The 13,148-nt window shown below is 45.6% G+C and overlaps 1 protein-coding gene across 2 annotated transcripts in view; it reads left to right on the plus strand.

The window, feature by feature from the left end:
• EXT2 (exostosin glycosyltransferase 2) overlaps positions 1-13,148 on the plus strand; it is a 119,932-nt gene that overhangs the window by 97,968 nt on the left and 8,816 nt on the right. For both annotated transcript variants that reach the window (XM_049779614.1, XM_049779615.1), the window contains 2 exons: positions 7,997-8,140; positions 11,349-11,477. In XM_049779614.1, coding sequence (XP_049635571.1) covers positions 7,997-8,140; positions 11,349-11,477 — 273 coding nt within the window. The remainder of the gene's footprint in view (positions 1-7,996; positions 8,141-11,348; positions 11,478-13,148) is intronic.

Genomic DNA, 13,148 nt, shown 5'->3' on the forward strand with positions numbered 1-13,148 from the left:
AAACGCCCAGCAGTTGCCTCTCTCTGACATTACTGATAGAGAGGTGAATGGGCATCTCTCTAGGAGAAGCCACCCTGGAGCTTTCTTAGAAAACAAAACACCACCATACATGACCTAGCAGGCACACTGCTGGATAAGGTTTAGCTCAGTAACTTGAAACTGTCTGCCTGGGCAAAGTATACCTGAATATTGCCAGAAGCTTCATTTGCTTTTTTGCCAGGGCAAAGCTGCCCATATGCCGTTTGGTAGCTAAATAGTAAACCATTTGTATGTTCACATCCATAAGTACAGTTTTGCCTTGCATGTGGTCAACCCAGGTTCAGTCCCTGGCACTGCATATGGTCCTCCAAGTAAACAGCAAGAGCAATCCCCGAGGGGTGAGTGAGATAGTACTGTGGTAGGGACCTTGCCTTGCATTTGCATGCAGCCAACCCAGGTTCAATCCCTGGCATCTCTTATGGTCCCTTGAGCATCTCTAGAAGTTATTCCTGAGTGCAGACCAGGAGAAACTCCTGCTGTGCCCATCCCCCCTAAAGGCAGTGATCTCTGAATGCAGAGCCAGAAGTAAGTCCTGAACACAGCTGGATGTGGTCCCAAAACAAAACAAAACAATAGAAACAAGCACAGCAACTTGGACTGGTCTCCAGAACATCTTGCTTAGTGAGAAAAAAAGGCATTCCAGGACAGAGTGCTTTTATTTCTCTTTCCTTCTTGAAATTGCCACCTTGCAGAGATGAAGAACAAAGGTGGGGCTGGCAGCAAAGCAGGGGTTGATCTATGAAAGAGGAACAGAAGGGATTGGGGCTGGCAGGGTATCAAGTCTGAGCTGTGACTGTTTGCTGCAGGATCTTCTGCTGTGATTTCCCATCATGTGGTAAAATGCTACTATTGCAGGACACACAGGGATGAGAAACCGGGATGTCTCTGCCATGTCCTCACCCCTTCCCATAGAACCTCAGTTATCTCCAGATAATTGGGAGTTCCCAAGGCATCTGTGCCTCGAATGCACCCAAGAATATGAAATTAGGCACTCAGGTCTTGCTATTTCTGTGACCAGACTCTAGCCTTTTGAGGACTCACTGCTTGGGCCTCTCTGGGTTTCGTTGGCATTCGTTGTCCTCAGTGTTGCCGAGGACAAACTATTTTACACAGCTTGTACTTTATTCTTGTTTGGGCCTTTTAGGGTTAGCCCACATGAAACTGTTCAGTTTTGGGAGTGATGCCTTGCAGGTACTTAACCCAAGCCTAAACCCCAACATCTCAGAGAGTCCCCAGAGCCCCACTGGGAATGACCTCTGTGCATAGAGCCAGAAATAGTCCTTGAAAAGTGCTAGGACATGACTCAAACTCCCACCCTATCCCAAATTACAATGAATAAGTTAAAAGATACATAAATTTGAGAACACCCCATCCCTCAGCCACTGGATTTTTAGAGTCAGTGTTGGACTTAACTGCAGGGCATAATGATAAGTTAATTCCTTACCTAAGTTTGGAACTGCATCTGAGCCTGAAAGCTGTCCTGGTGTGTGAACTTGTGTGTAATATCACTTCTGTCCCTGAGGTGAGGAAAAAGCAGATGGGAGTGCTCATGTTGGGGGTCCCCTATCCCACTGAATAGGGCTTCCTATTCTCTAGAAAGGCCAGCCCTCCTAGAGGACCTGCACTAAAAAGCCATGTGTGCGTTTGAAGGTTCAGTTGTGGTTATTTATAATAAAAGCCAAAGTTTCTGTCTCTACTCTGGCAGGATTTATAGAAGCACCTCTCAGCACCAGGTCACTCTTCTTTTTTCTTTCTTTTCTTTTTTTTTTTTTTTTAATTATTCATTTTTCTGGCCCCATCCTCTGGGGACCAGTCTTGGGCCCAATGTGGTTCATCTCAGAGCTTAGGGTGACAGAAATAAAAATGACTTCATGTTCCTCAGCCCTTAAGGAGCACAGAATTAGAAAGCCTGTGGCCTGCTCCTGACCTCTCTCCCCCATACCCCCTCAGCCTCACGTCTTTCTCTCTTGGGCCCTTCTCTGCAATCTCATGAGATTCATGGCCTCTTGAAAACATGGTGCTCGAGTCTAATCTTTCCTTCAGCTGCTCTTTTCTTGTCTTCTCGGGCCACAGAGCCTCATGAATGACCAGGAAGCAGCCGGTCCATGAGGGCCTCACATGGGGGCGTCCCAGTTGGCTGTGCAGCTGACGATGATATTGGCAGCAGGCTGGGACCCGGTGTGGGTGCAACCTGCCTTGCTCAGTGGAAACCCCTCTCCTGAGGAGCCTTTGGCTTTTAGGAGATGGACAGATGGGAGTGAAAAGGTTTTTGTTGGCTCCTGGCTTGTCTCCCTCCATCCCTTTTCTTGTCCTGGGCCTGCCCTAGGGACTCACCCACTTGGCCCCCGGCCCACTATCAGGGACTCTGAGGGAAGGGGAGGGGTGGGAGGAGGTGAGGTAACTTCTAGAACCTGAGGCGTCTCCTAGGCAGGACACAGCTAAGGGTAGAAGCAGTAGCATGACCTGACAATACTTCCTCACCAATCCTAGACATGGTCCATCTTCTTCAGGGTAGCAGCTAGCACAGAGGTGGTGAACAAGTTCGACACAAAGAGCCAAAATTTTAAACTGTGAGAGTCAGAGAGCCACACCACGCAGTGACCTGCCAAAACAAACACTCACACAAAAGCATATAATGTTAACAATAATCTAGTAAACACATATTGCATTTTGCCATTTTGAGTGAGGGCAAAAATCCTGTAGTGATTTGAGTGAGGGTGTGCTTCGTCCTCCACACTAAGAACTAACGGCAAGATGTGACCCAACATGTGACACACGGGTCCCCCGCTCGCTGGCCCGTGCAGTTGTTTCCGAGGGATGGGAGACGGGATGCCGCAGCCTAGGGACAGGATTACGCGCTGGGAGATCTCTCCTCAGAGGTCCCTCCTCAGAAGCAGCATAACAAAATCCAAACTTGGCAAAGAGCCACAGTATACAAAATCATGATAAGAGGCAAAGAGCCGCATTCATTTTGGCAGAAGCCATGTGCTCATCACCCCTGAGCTAGCAGATAGCAGGACTGTGGCTCATGTCCCTGCCCACTGTGGCCAAGCACCCTCTGAGCTCCTCCCTGCCCCTAGCCTGAAGCAAGATGGGAAAGGAGGGCAGGAGAGACCTTGCAACAGGTAGAATGCTTGCCTTGCACAGAGCCAACTCGGGTTCATTCTCAGGCACCACATTGGTCCCTCGAGCACTATCAGGAGTGATCCCTGAGCGGAATCAAGAGTAAGCCCTGAGCATCGCCTCCAGACACTACTTATGGCTTCCAGAACAGCATTAGGAGAGATCCCTGAGCTCTGAGTTAGGAGAAAGCCCTGAGCATCACTGCCCCAAAACAAAGAAAGTTAAAGGAATGGCGCTCCTGTCTCCTTGCACCAATGCCTGTTTTAAGCCCTGTGACTGGTGGGATTGCTCCAAAGCCCCAGGAGCCTTCTGGGATATGGTTTTCCTGCTTTGCTTCCTCTAGGGCTGGAAAAGTCTCAGACCAATGAGTTCTCACAGGTTAACCTTAGCACTTAACAAGGCATCTCTTTGTGCTCATCAAACCCTGCAGCTCGGGAGCCCAGGTGATGACTATGGAACTCCCCTAGTTCTGGGCTGTCCAGAATTAACATATCGTTGTGTGGTGGGTGTGGGGGGAGGTGGATGAAGGCTATTTGCTTCTCCCACAATAACCCCTTGACAAAAACAGCCAAGGACCAGTCCAAGAAAAAACATTAAAAAAAAAAAAACACCATGAGCTAAAAAAGGGACCTGGACAAGCCCCCTCCCATCCCACTTCAGCTCAGGAAATTCCACATCTAAAAGGTGAGCTTTGTTCCAGAGGCCTGAGAGGGAATCCTGAGATTTGGCTCCTCTGTGCAAAACCGCAAGCTGCTGGCCCTGGGCCAGCCGCCCCTTTTCCATCTGGGACACGTGCTCGAGGCGCCTGCGGGGGAGAAGGGCCACTGGCTCAGCCCCCGCGGCGCCCACAGGGGTGCTCGGGGTCACTGGCTCCGCACTCCCACCGCTGGTGCATGGTCTAAGGTCGGCAAAGCCCCACATGGGGCTTTGTGCAAGGGGAGAGACGAAACCTGTGCTCTGCAGAATGCCCCTTGCAGCCCGTGCCTGCCAGCCCCCACACTGATGTGGACTCCATGGTTAGACATCTTGGTGGAATGGCTGGAGGACCCCCCAGCCATATAAAGCCTCACCCTGTACCAAGATTCCTCAGGGATCTCCGACTGTGGGGTAGCTCCCGGTACTCCATCAGAAGGTGCCTTTGCTTCCCAATCGATCAGCAAAGTCTCGGTCTCAGGCCTGAACATCCCAGATGGTTACCACCTGTTCTTACACCTTCCCCTGCTGCCCTCCAGCCCCGCCTCCCCACACTGCCTGTGGTTAGCACACTCCCAGAGCCAAAACTGGGCTCCCGAAACTGCTTGAGAACAGAATGTGTTATCCTCGTCTTGGGGACTTTTATGGTACCACCCCCTTTCTGCATGGTTGGCATTTCCAGCCATGTTAAACTGAGCCCAGGCCACATTAAAGATGCTACCCCTTGCCACTTATCACAGTTGAGGGCTTAGTTTACCTAAAATACCCGAATGAGGGCAGAGATGTCAGCCTTAAAAGACATTCAGAGGTCACCAAGGCCAGCCAGGACCCCAGAGACAAGCAGGGGTCACCCTGCACACCATCTCATGGCAGGGCTAGTTCTGAGTCCACTCTGGCCATGAGTCCCCCTGCAGGAACTCAGCCAGGGAGGCTTCTTTCACACTAAGTAGAAGATGTGTGTGAGTTCCAGTTGTCACGGGGAAGCCAAGGAGCATTAGGAAGCAGGGAAATTGGGGAAGGGCAGTGACTCCTCCACAAATAACCAATCATAGTCGGGAATCCAGCGTAGAGGCCTCTTCTAATCTGTATGAGGGCTGGTTGGGAGCAGAATGACAAAAATGACCATGGCTGGGGCAGTCAGAGCATGGTATGATGACTTGACAACCTCCCGGGCCCCAAATTAAGGACTGAGCAAATCACGGATGTGTCTCTCCGTCAGCTTAGTTCCTAACTGATGAGTTGGGCACTCATTTCTTTTTTTTAATTATAAATTAATAATAATAATAATAATAATAGTTTCTTTATTTAAGCACCCTGGTTTCATTTCTAACAGACCCGAACTTAGCTCTTGGGAGATGTGGGATTGAACTAGTGCAGAGCCAGATCCAAAGGGCTGGCAGTGCGGGCAGGCAGGGAGGACAGGTGGCTAGCTGGCAGACAGTGGGAGCCCTGTTACCCCAGCACCACAACTCAGGTTGGAGGAGTGTCTGTTGGTAATGACCCCAGGCTGCCCCAGTGTTTTCCCCGAAAGTAGAAAGAGAAAGCTGGTTTCTAGGGCTTAAAAGGAAGGGGTGACTTGAGAAAAGGGGAAGAATTATGTGGAGGGGGGGTGTCTTTGCTTAGCTGGCCAGAAAAAATGCTTCTCCGGATGCCTAATGGCCTGGATAGAGGGGAGCTGGGGCACAATTAGAGGCCCACCCCGTGCTGTGCCCCGCCGTTTTGATCCTGTAGTCAGCAGCAGTTATAGATGGGGTGACAGTGACGGTCTCTTGATTGTATCCAGCTGCATTGAAAAGAGGCTGGGCTGGAGGGTGGGGGGTGGAGTGGGGCCTGTTGGAAGTCGGGCACTCTGCAAAGGAACCTGACGCTCAGGACCCCTCGACCGCTCTAAACAGCTGTGGCCTCCCTCGTGCACTCCACTATCTGGAGAAGGGACCGAGATGTGACCCAAGTCACTGACAGGCAGAGGGGCTGAAGTCACATCATGAGCCAAGTTAGTAATAGAAGCTTGAACCCCATAAGCAATTCATAGGAAAGCAAGAAACTTTCTCAGTTGGGGAGCCCCAAGGAAATGGGGAGCAGTGTGGCAGAGGACCCTTCCTCCTACCCGCCACCTTGCCCATTTCTGGTATTGAGTGTGGTGTACCTGGAACCTTCCAGAACTCCCTTTTATTTCATCCCAGTGATGTGAAGTGGGAGAATTTGGAGGTGTCATTGTACCACCCCCTCCCCCCAATCAGATAGGTGCTTAGCACTGAAGGAAAGAAGTAGCCAGGGCTGCTGACTGGGAGTGCCCTGCCCCATTGGTAGAAGGGATGTTAGAATTCACTCCACACTGCTGCTTCGGGCACTTTAAAACCAGTCTCCCCAACTGTTTTTATCTGCTGGGGGACAGCCCCCAGAGTTCTAGCCATTCACTGAAGAGGGCAGTGCACCCAGTGGACACTGCCCTATCTCTCCAGCCCCCTTGACACTGCCTCCTTCCTCTAGGAATTCAAGGTCCAGGCCCAGGTGGTGCTGTAGCAGCAGCATGGAAGAAGCTTAAAACCCACACCCTCTCTGTGTTTCTGCTTATTCCCAGCCTCAGGGTTGAGATGCAGCTGGAACTGGGGAAAGTACCCGAAATGATACAGTCTCAGTCATCCAGGAGCACAATTCCCACAAGGAGGCAAGCAGTTGGTGAATCCAGAATGAGTTATTACCCTGAAAATGAGGTGAAGACAAGGCGGGGTGAGGTGGCTTGCAGGTTGCCCTTGGATGAGAAAGTCAGAAAAGGCCATTTTGAATGAAGCGAAGCATCTGACCTCAAGCTGGAGCTGAAAAGCAGGAATCAAGGTGGTGTGGGGGCCACGTCCTAGAAGAAAAGAGAGCAAGTGCTGGAGCTAGGTGGGCCCATTAATGGAAGTTAATAGAACCCCAGTTAGTGGAAGGTGGGGAAGAGATTGAGGAAAAGCACGGGAGTGGGGGATGTTGGAGTGAACGTAAGGGTAGGTGGGTGTGCATGTTTGCATGTCTGAAAAGAGTTCTCGAAGAGGAGAGGGAGGCGGGCAGGGAAGGTGAGAGGTCATGAGTACTGGAGCCAAAAGACCTGAGAGTAGATGGGAGTTGGGAAGAGGGAAGGAAAAGGCTGGTTTGCCCCTGGGCTTCGGGACTTGAGCATTTGGGGGACCAGACATTGAGATGGAGAAGCACTGAGAGAAGGACTTGGGCAGATTCAAGAGGCAGTGTAGGTTGGGTGCCTTGGGTTTGAGATGCCTGTTGTTAACCCAGGGGTAAATATGAAGGGTCTCATGGTGGGAGGTGTTGACAGTATTGAAAAGACAGTATTGAAAGCTACTGAAACAAGATGAGGTGACTTAGTGTAGGGAAAAGGGATGAGGAGTTCTTATACTGCAAAGTAGCACAGGAGACAGCTGGTAAACTGTCCGGATTTAATGGTGCCAACTTCCTGGCCTTGAGAAGTTAAACTGAATAATATAAAAACACATGGAGCAAAGGATGGGAAATACCTCTCTTTCTCATTCACTCTTTCTTTCCCATTTACACACACACACACACACACACACACACACACACACACACACACACACACACACACACAGAGTTATTCTATATTCTGCAAAACTGTGCCCACTCAGTACCATACTTCCTAAAAAAAAGGAAATTAAGATTTTGTTCTCAGTATATTACATTCTACAGATCCAGACAAATTTTCTCTGTCTCAGGTTTCCAAGTGGCTTCAAGAATGTCTGCATGCTGAGAAGACACTGATATTTTTTTTTCTCAAAAAATATTGTATAATTCACAGACAGGGAGATGTCAGAGCATGGCACCGCTAGGCTCCACCTGCTCTGCACTGTGCACTCATTAGGAAGGAACCATTTTATGTTATTGAATTGTGCCAAACTCAGCACATTCAGAATGAGTCCACCTGGCTTGAACTTTCCAAGCAAGTGAGCAGAGATTCTGGAGCTCAGAAAGAGCATGCTGAACTTGGACACTGACAAGTGCCTTTCAGTTGAGCATCTATAGAGTCTTCCTGTCCTCCACTGAGCCTGTGACCTTTTGAATCTTGGTTACCAGCTCTCTGCTCCAGAACTAGCTGAGTCCACTCTAATGACTACTGGATCTCTATCTGCAGGTCTGGAGGGAGTTTCCGGACCGGCTGGTAGGTTACCCGGGTCGTCTGCATCTCTGGGACCATGAGATGAACAAGTGGAAGTACGAGTCAGAGTGGACCAATGAAGTGTCCATGGTGCTTACAGGGGCAGCTTTTTACCACAAGGTATGGGGACATGTGGGGAGTATGGAGGGGTATATGGAGGGGAATATGGAGGGGGAAGGTGGGTGGTCTGAGTGTAATCTTGATACACGGGATAAATCTCTTTTTGTTGGTTGATTTAATTTTTGCTAAATTTGGAGAAATAGATCATGCAAAGAGCTTAGAAAAGTTGTAATATGAAAGAAAAAACAAATAAAAAAAGAAAAAACAAACAAAAAAAGAAGAGAAAAAAGATTAAAAAAAAAAAGAAAAGTTGTAATGTCTTATACTTAAAAATAGAATTAAAGGGGCCGGAGTGATAGCACAGTGGTAGGGTGTTTGCCTTGCACACAGCCAACCCAGGATGAACCTGGGTTCAATCCCGAGCATCTCATATGGTCCTCCGAGCTTGCCAGGAGTGACTTCTGGTTGTAGAGCCAGGATTAACCCCTGAGCACTGCCAGGTGTGCCCCCCCCCACCAAAAAAAAGAAAAGAATTAAAAACAGTTATTTTTCTAATTATAAAAATATCATACATATTTCCATAATAGAAGACAGATAGTCACAATATTTTATTTCATAAAAAGTAACCTGTCCCATCACTTGGAAATAATTGTTTTATTGTTTTGATGGGTATTTTTCCAGGTTTTTTATACATTTTTTGCTCACGCGCAGAGTTGTAAATGTTATCAGTCTGCTTTTTTGTGTAAGCTTTCTTATGTCATTGACATTTTTCATCCACAGTTGTTAACACAATTGTTAAGTTGCCACTGTAACGATAGTTCATAAATCCATTATAATCATTGTTGATAAAAATGTTAATGATATAAGAAAGCTTACACAAAAAAGTCTGTTTCTTTTTCAGTATTTGTCTGTTTGCATTCTTGTCAGCAAAATGTAAAACTATTTTCTTATATCCCCAGGAAGTGTGCATAAAAATAAGATATTTTTGATACATTTATATATGTAAATTGTTTTAAACTTTGATTTGATTACAAATAAGATAGAAATCCTTTTTGTATTTATTTTTAGTCTTTTGACTTTTTCTTTTTTATTGTAAGAATTTATTCAAGAGACAAAATTGATTAACATATTGAGGTGAACTAACATAACATAATATAGTAACATAACATAACATATAATATAATTAATATAATATAATATTACATGTAAGTCAAAGAACCTTTCTGATTAAAACACAAGTTTTTTATCGTAATGGCTTACATTATTAGAGGCATTTTTTTCACAAATCTTACACAGTGATATTTAAGGTACACAGTGACAATAAATGAGAGCCTTTCCACCACCAGTGTTGTCCTCCCTTCATCCCTGTTCCCAAGCATATATCCCTTATTTCCCTCCTTTATCCCCCAGAATGCTAGTGTAACTAAAAGCATATATGCAGTTCCAGATATTTTTACTAGTGGTTTCTTAAAGGTTTAGAGTCAAAGGAGCACTGTAAAAACAATGTTAGAGTGGCAATTATCATTTGCATGGGCCCACCAAAGTATGGGGGTCATGGAAAGGAAAAACTTTGGCCTAAGTACACGGAGACCTTACCCCTGAAGTTTCCTGACATAAGACCATTTCTAGGCTCCAGACAAACTAGTTTGTCCAATCCTGGTCATTATCTGTAGTGCCCATACAGTTATATTTTTCACAGTCTCTGTTGTTGGTATCATGTTTCTGTACTGAAGATCCTGGAATCTGTATATCCTACATTGAAGTCAGGATGGTACAGAGTGGCATCTAATTTTAACTCACAATTGAAGGGCAATGCAGAAAGCCCTGTCCAGTATGCAGGTCGTTGTTGTTTAAATCTTCTCAGTGTTAAGGGAAGACTCTTTTGAGTAAATCGATGTCAGAGCAGCAATAGGGTTTTCCCTGGTAAAGGATTGCTTCCAGGTGATGTCATAGACAACTTTGGATGTTTTGTAGATGGCTTCCCTGATTAAGGGGTGACTGGAAAATGCCCAAACCTCTGAGGCCTGTGCCAGGTCATCATGTCAATGTTCAGGGTGTAAGGTTCCATTGCACCACAAGATTGACTTTTTCTAAGAATTGTTTATTATTTTTATTGTTAGTACTTCAGAGAAATTAAAAGGTATGCATTAGGGTGTGAGTGATAGCACAATGGGTAGAATATTTTCCTTGCACATGGCCAATCTGAATTCAGTCACCAGCACCCCACATGGTCACAACTCCACCAGAAGTGATCCCTGAGCATAGAGCCAGAAGTAAGCCCTGAGCACTACCAAGTGTGCCCCCCCCCAAAAAAAAAGTAAAATAAGAGGTATTCATTGAACTTCAGAATATTTGATTTAATGGGACTGTGTTCCATGGGAATATCTGATATAATTAAATAGTAATCACTTGCCTTTTGGCAACAGCAAAATTTTTTCACAGCACCAATTAATATGACTTAATTCTATTAATAGTTCACTTGACTATTAATTGCTATATCTTAATATTTCCTTCCCATTTTTAGAATGATAGATCCAAAAATGGATTTATATTTTAAATTAATGAATAAATGAATAGACTTATATTTCTTGGATTTTATGACCATAAGTATATATACTTCTTTCTTTGACTATGAATTCCCATACTATCTCATAGCTGTAGGTTATGAAAGTTTTGCAATGATTTCATTAAGCTTCACATTTAAAAACAATAGCACAGATGATAGGGCATTTGCCTTGCACACGGCTGGCCTGGGTTCTATCTCCATGATCTCATACACTCCTCTAAGTCTATCAGGAGTAAGCCATAGCATACCTGGGCATGACCTTACCAATTCCCCAAAAGATTAAATAAAAAACTGCCTATGAGTTGGGGATGTAAACACAGCAGTAGAGCATATTCCTCACATGTGTGAGATCATTGGACTGATCCCCAGAAAAACATACACATACATACATACATACGCAGGCTATGGTGTGTCTGAACAGTGTCCATGATACATGCTCCACTCTCATCAGTCTACGCAATGCTTTCTGCAGCAGCTCCTGGCTGTACCTCTTCTCCCTACAACTGGTGGCAAGAGAACAACAGTGTTTCGGGTGCAGAGTCACTAGAACAGATATACTCCAGCTCACTGTGCTTTCTGCCCCGATGTGTGGGCATAGCCATGTGGTCAATCTTAGGAGGGACACTCATTCCCAGGCATGATGCAAGGGCCTTTTCTCAAAGGAAGTGCTTCCTCACGCTTTTTTATTTCCTCACCTGCCAGTATTTCAATTACCTGTACACCTATAAAATGCCCGGGGACATCAAGAACTGGGTGGATGCTCACATGAACTGTGAAGACATCGCCATGAACTTCCTGGTGGCCAACGTCACGGGGAAAGCTGTCATCAAGGTATGAGGTGTCCTGGCCCACCCCCCTATTTCTCTGCATCTGTAGCACTCTTGTTACTCTGGGGGAAGTATAGTATTAGGCAGACCTTATGCCCTAAACCTTTCAATTTGAAGAGCCTAAGGTTGATGCCTTAGATTACGAGGCTGTTATCCTTTAAACATAGCCTTTATGGGGCCCAAGAGATATCATAGGGCTTAAGGCACTTGCCTTGCATGTGGCTACCTTGATTCAGTCCCTGGCACCCCATATGGTCCCTCATGAAACACCAGCAGCTATCCCTGAGCACAGAGCCAGAATTAAGCCCTAAATAGAGTTGGGTGTGACTCTGAAAACAAAGATAAATAATGGAATAAATAAACATATCTTCCTTTATTACAGGTTTTTTTTTTCTTAAATTTTAAGTAGAAATCAAGCTTATAATGGCTCGTGGAAAAACTATGGTGGTTTTTTGTTTTGTTTTGTTTGGGGGTTGTTGTTTTGTTTTTAGGTGGGGGTTGTTGTTTTGTTTTGTTTTTGTTGTGTGTTTTTTTTTTTTTTTGCCATACCCAGTAGCTCTCAGAAGTTATTTCTGGATCTACATTCAGAAATTACTCCTGATGGGTTCAGAAGACCCTGTAGGATGCTAGAGTTTGTACTCTGGTCATCCACATGCAAGGCAAATGTCTGACCTGCTGTGCTATTATTGCTCTGGCCCCAGTTTTTTGTTATGGTGGTTATTTTTAATTTGAGTCTTATACTCAAGACTGTTATTGGAATCTTTCTTGGGTTTGGTCTGGTTTGCTTTGCCTTTCCTATTTTGTTTTGCTTTGTTATGCCAGGCATCAAATTAGGCATTCACACATACACATACAAGGCTTGTGCTTCATCCTTAAGCCATATCCCTAGACTGCAGCCAATATTTCTTAAAACAGTCAATATTTATTTGAGTCTTGGAGTCACACCCAGTGATGCTCCGGAGTTACTCTGGTTTTGCACTCAGGAATTACTTCTAGCAGTGCTCAAATGCTAGACATCAAACTTAGGTCGGCTACATGCAAGGCTAGTAACTTACCCGCTGTAGTATATCCCAACCTTTCAATCTAATAGGACACTTAGTGCAATAATAATTGTCATTGTACAAATATCATTTGAAAATACCATTAACTAATTTTTAAATATACCTTTCCAATCATATATCAGAAACCAGAAGTATATAACTGTTCATAGATATCTATTCTTGAAATGCACAGCTGGCACATGGTGACCCTGAGATATTTAATTTGGTTGGTTGTTTTTCTTGATTTGGGAGCCATACCCAACAGTGCTCAAGGTTTATTTCTAGCTCTTCCCTCAGGTAAACTCTGTGTGTGTGTGTGTGTGTGTGTGTGTGTGTGTGTGTGTGTGTGTGTTGAAGGAGATATTGGTACCTGTGTAAGGTGAGCTACTTACCCCCACCACATTCCTCCATCCCTAATCCCTCATATATTCTGGAAGCATCTACTTAACCTTACCCTCCCTAGGATGGGAATTCTGTCTATGCAAACAGGCAGTGATGCTAGGTCAGACTCTTGCTAGAATCTTCCTGGCCTGGGAACTTAGCTTGGGAACCTGACTCCCTGCTTGCGCCCATCAGAGATGAGCAAAGCCAGACTGGGAGAAAGGGACCAAGGAGCGAAGGACAGCCACTGTTTA

This window comes from Suncus etruscus, chromosome 9, assembly GCF_024139225.1.
Source record: "Suncus etruscus isolate mSunEtr1 chromosome 9, mSunEtr1.pri.cur, whole genome shotgun sequence".
In the NCBI taxonomy this organism is placed as follows: domain Eukaryota; kingdom Metazoa; phylum Chordata; class Mammalia; order Eulipotyphla; family Soricidae; genus Suncus; species Suncus etruscus.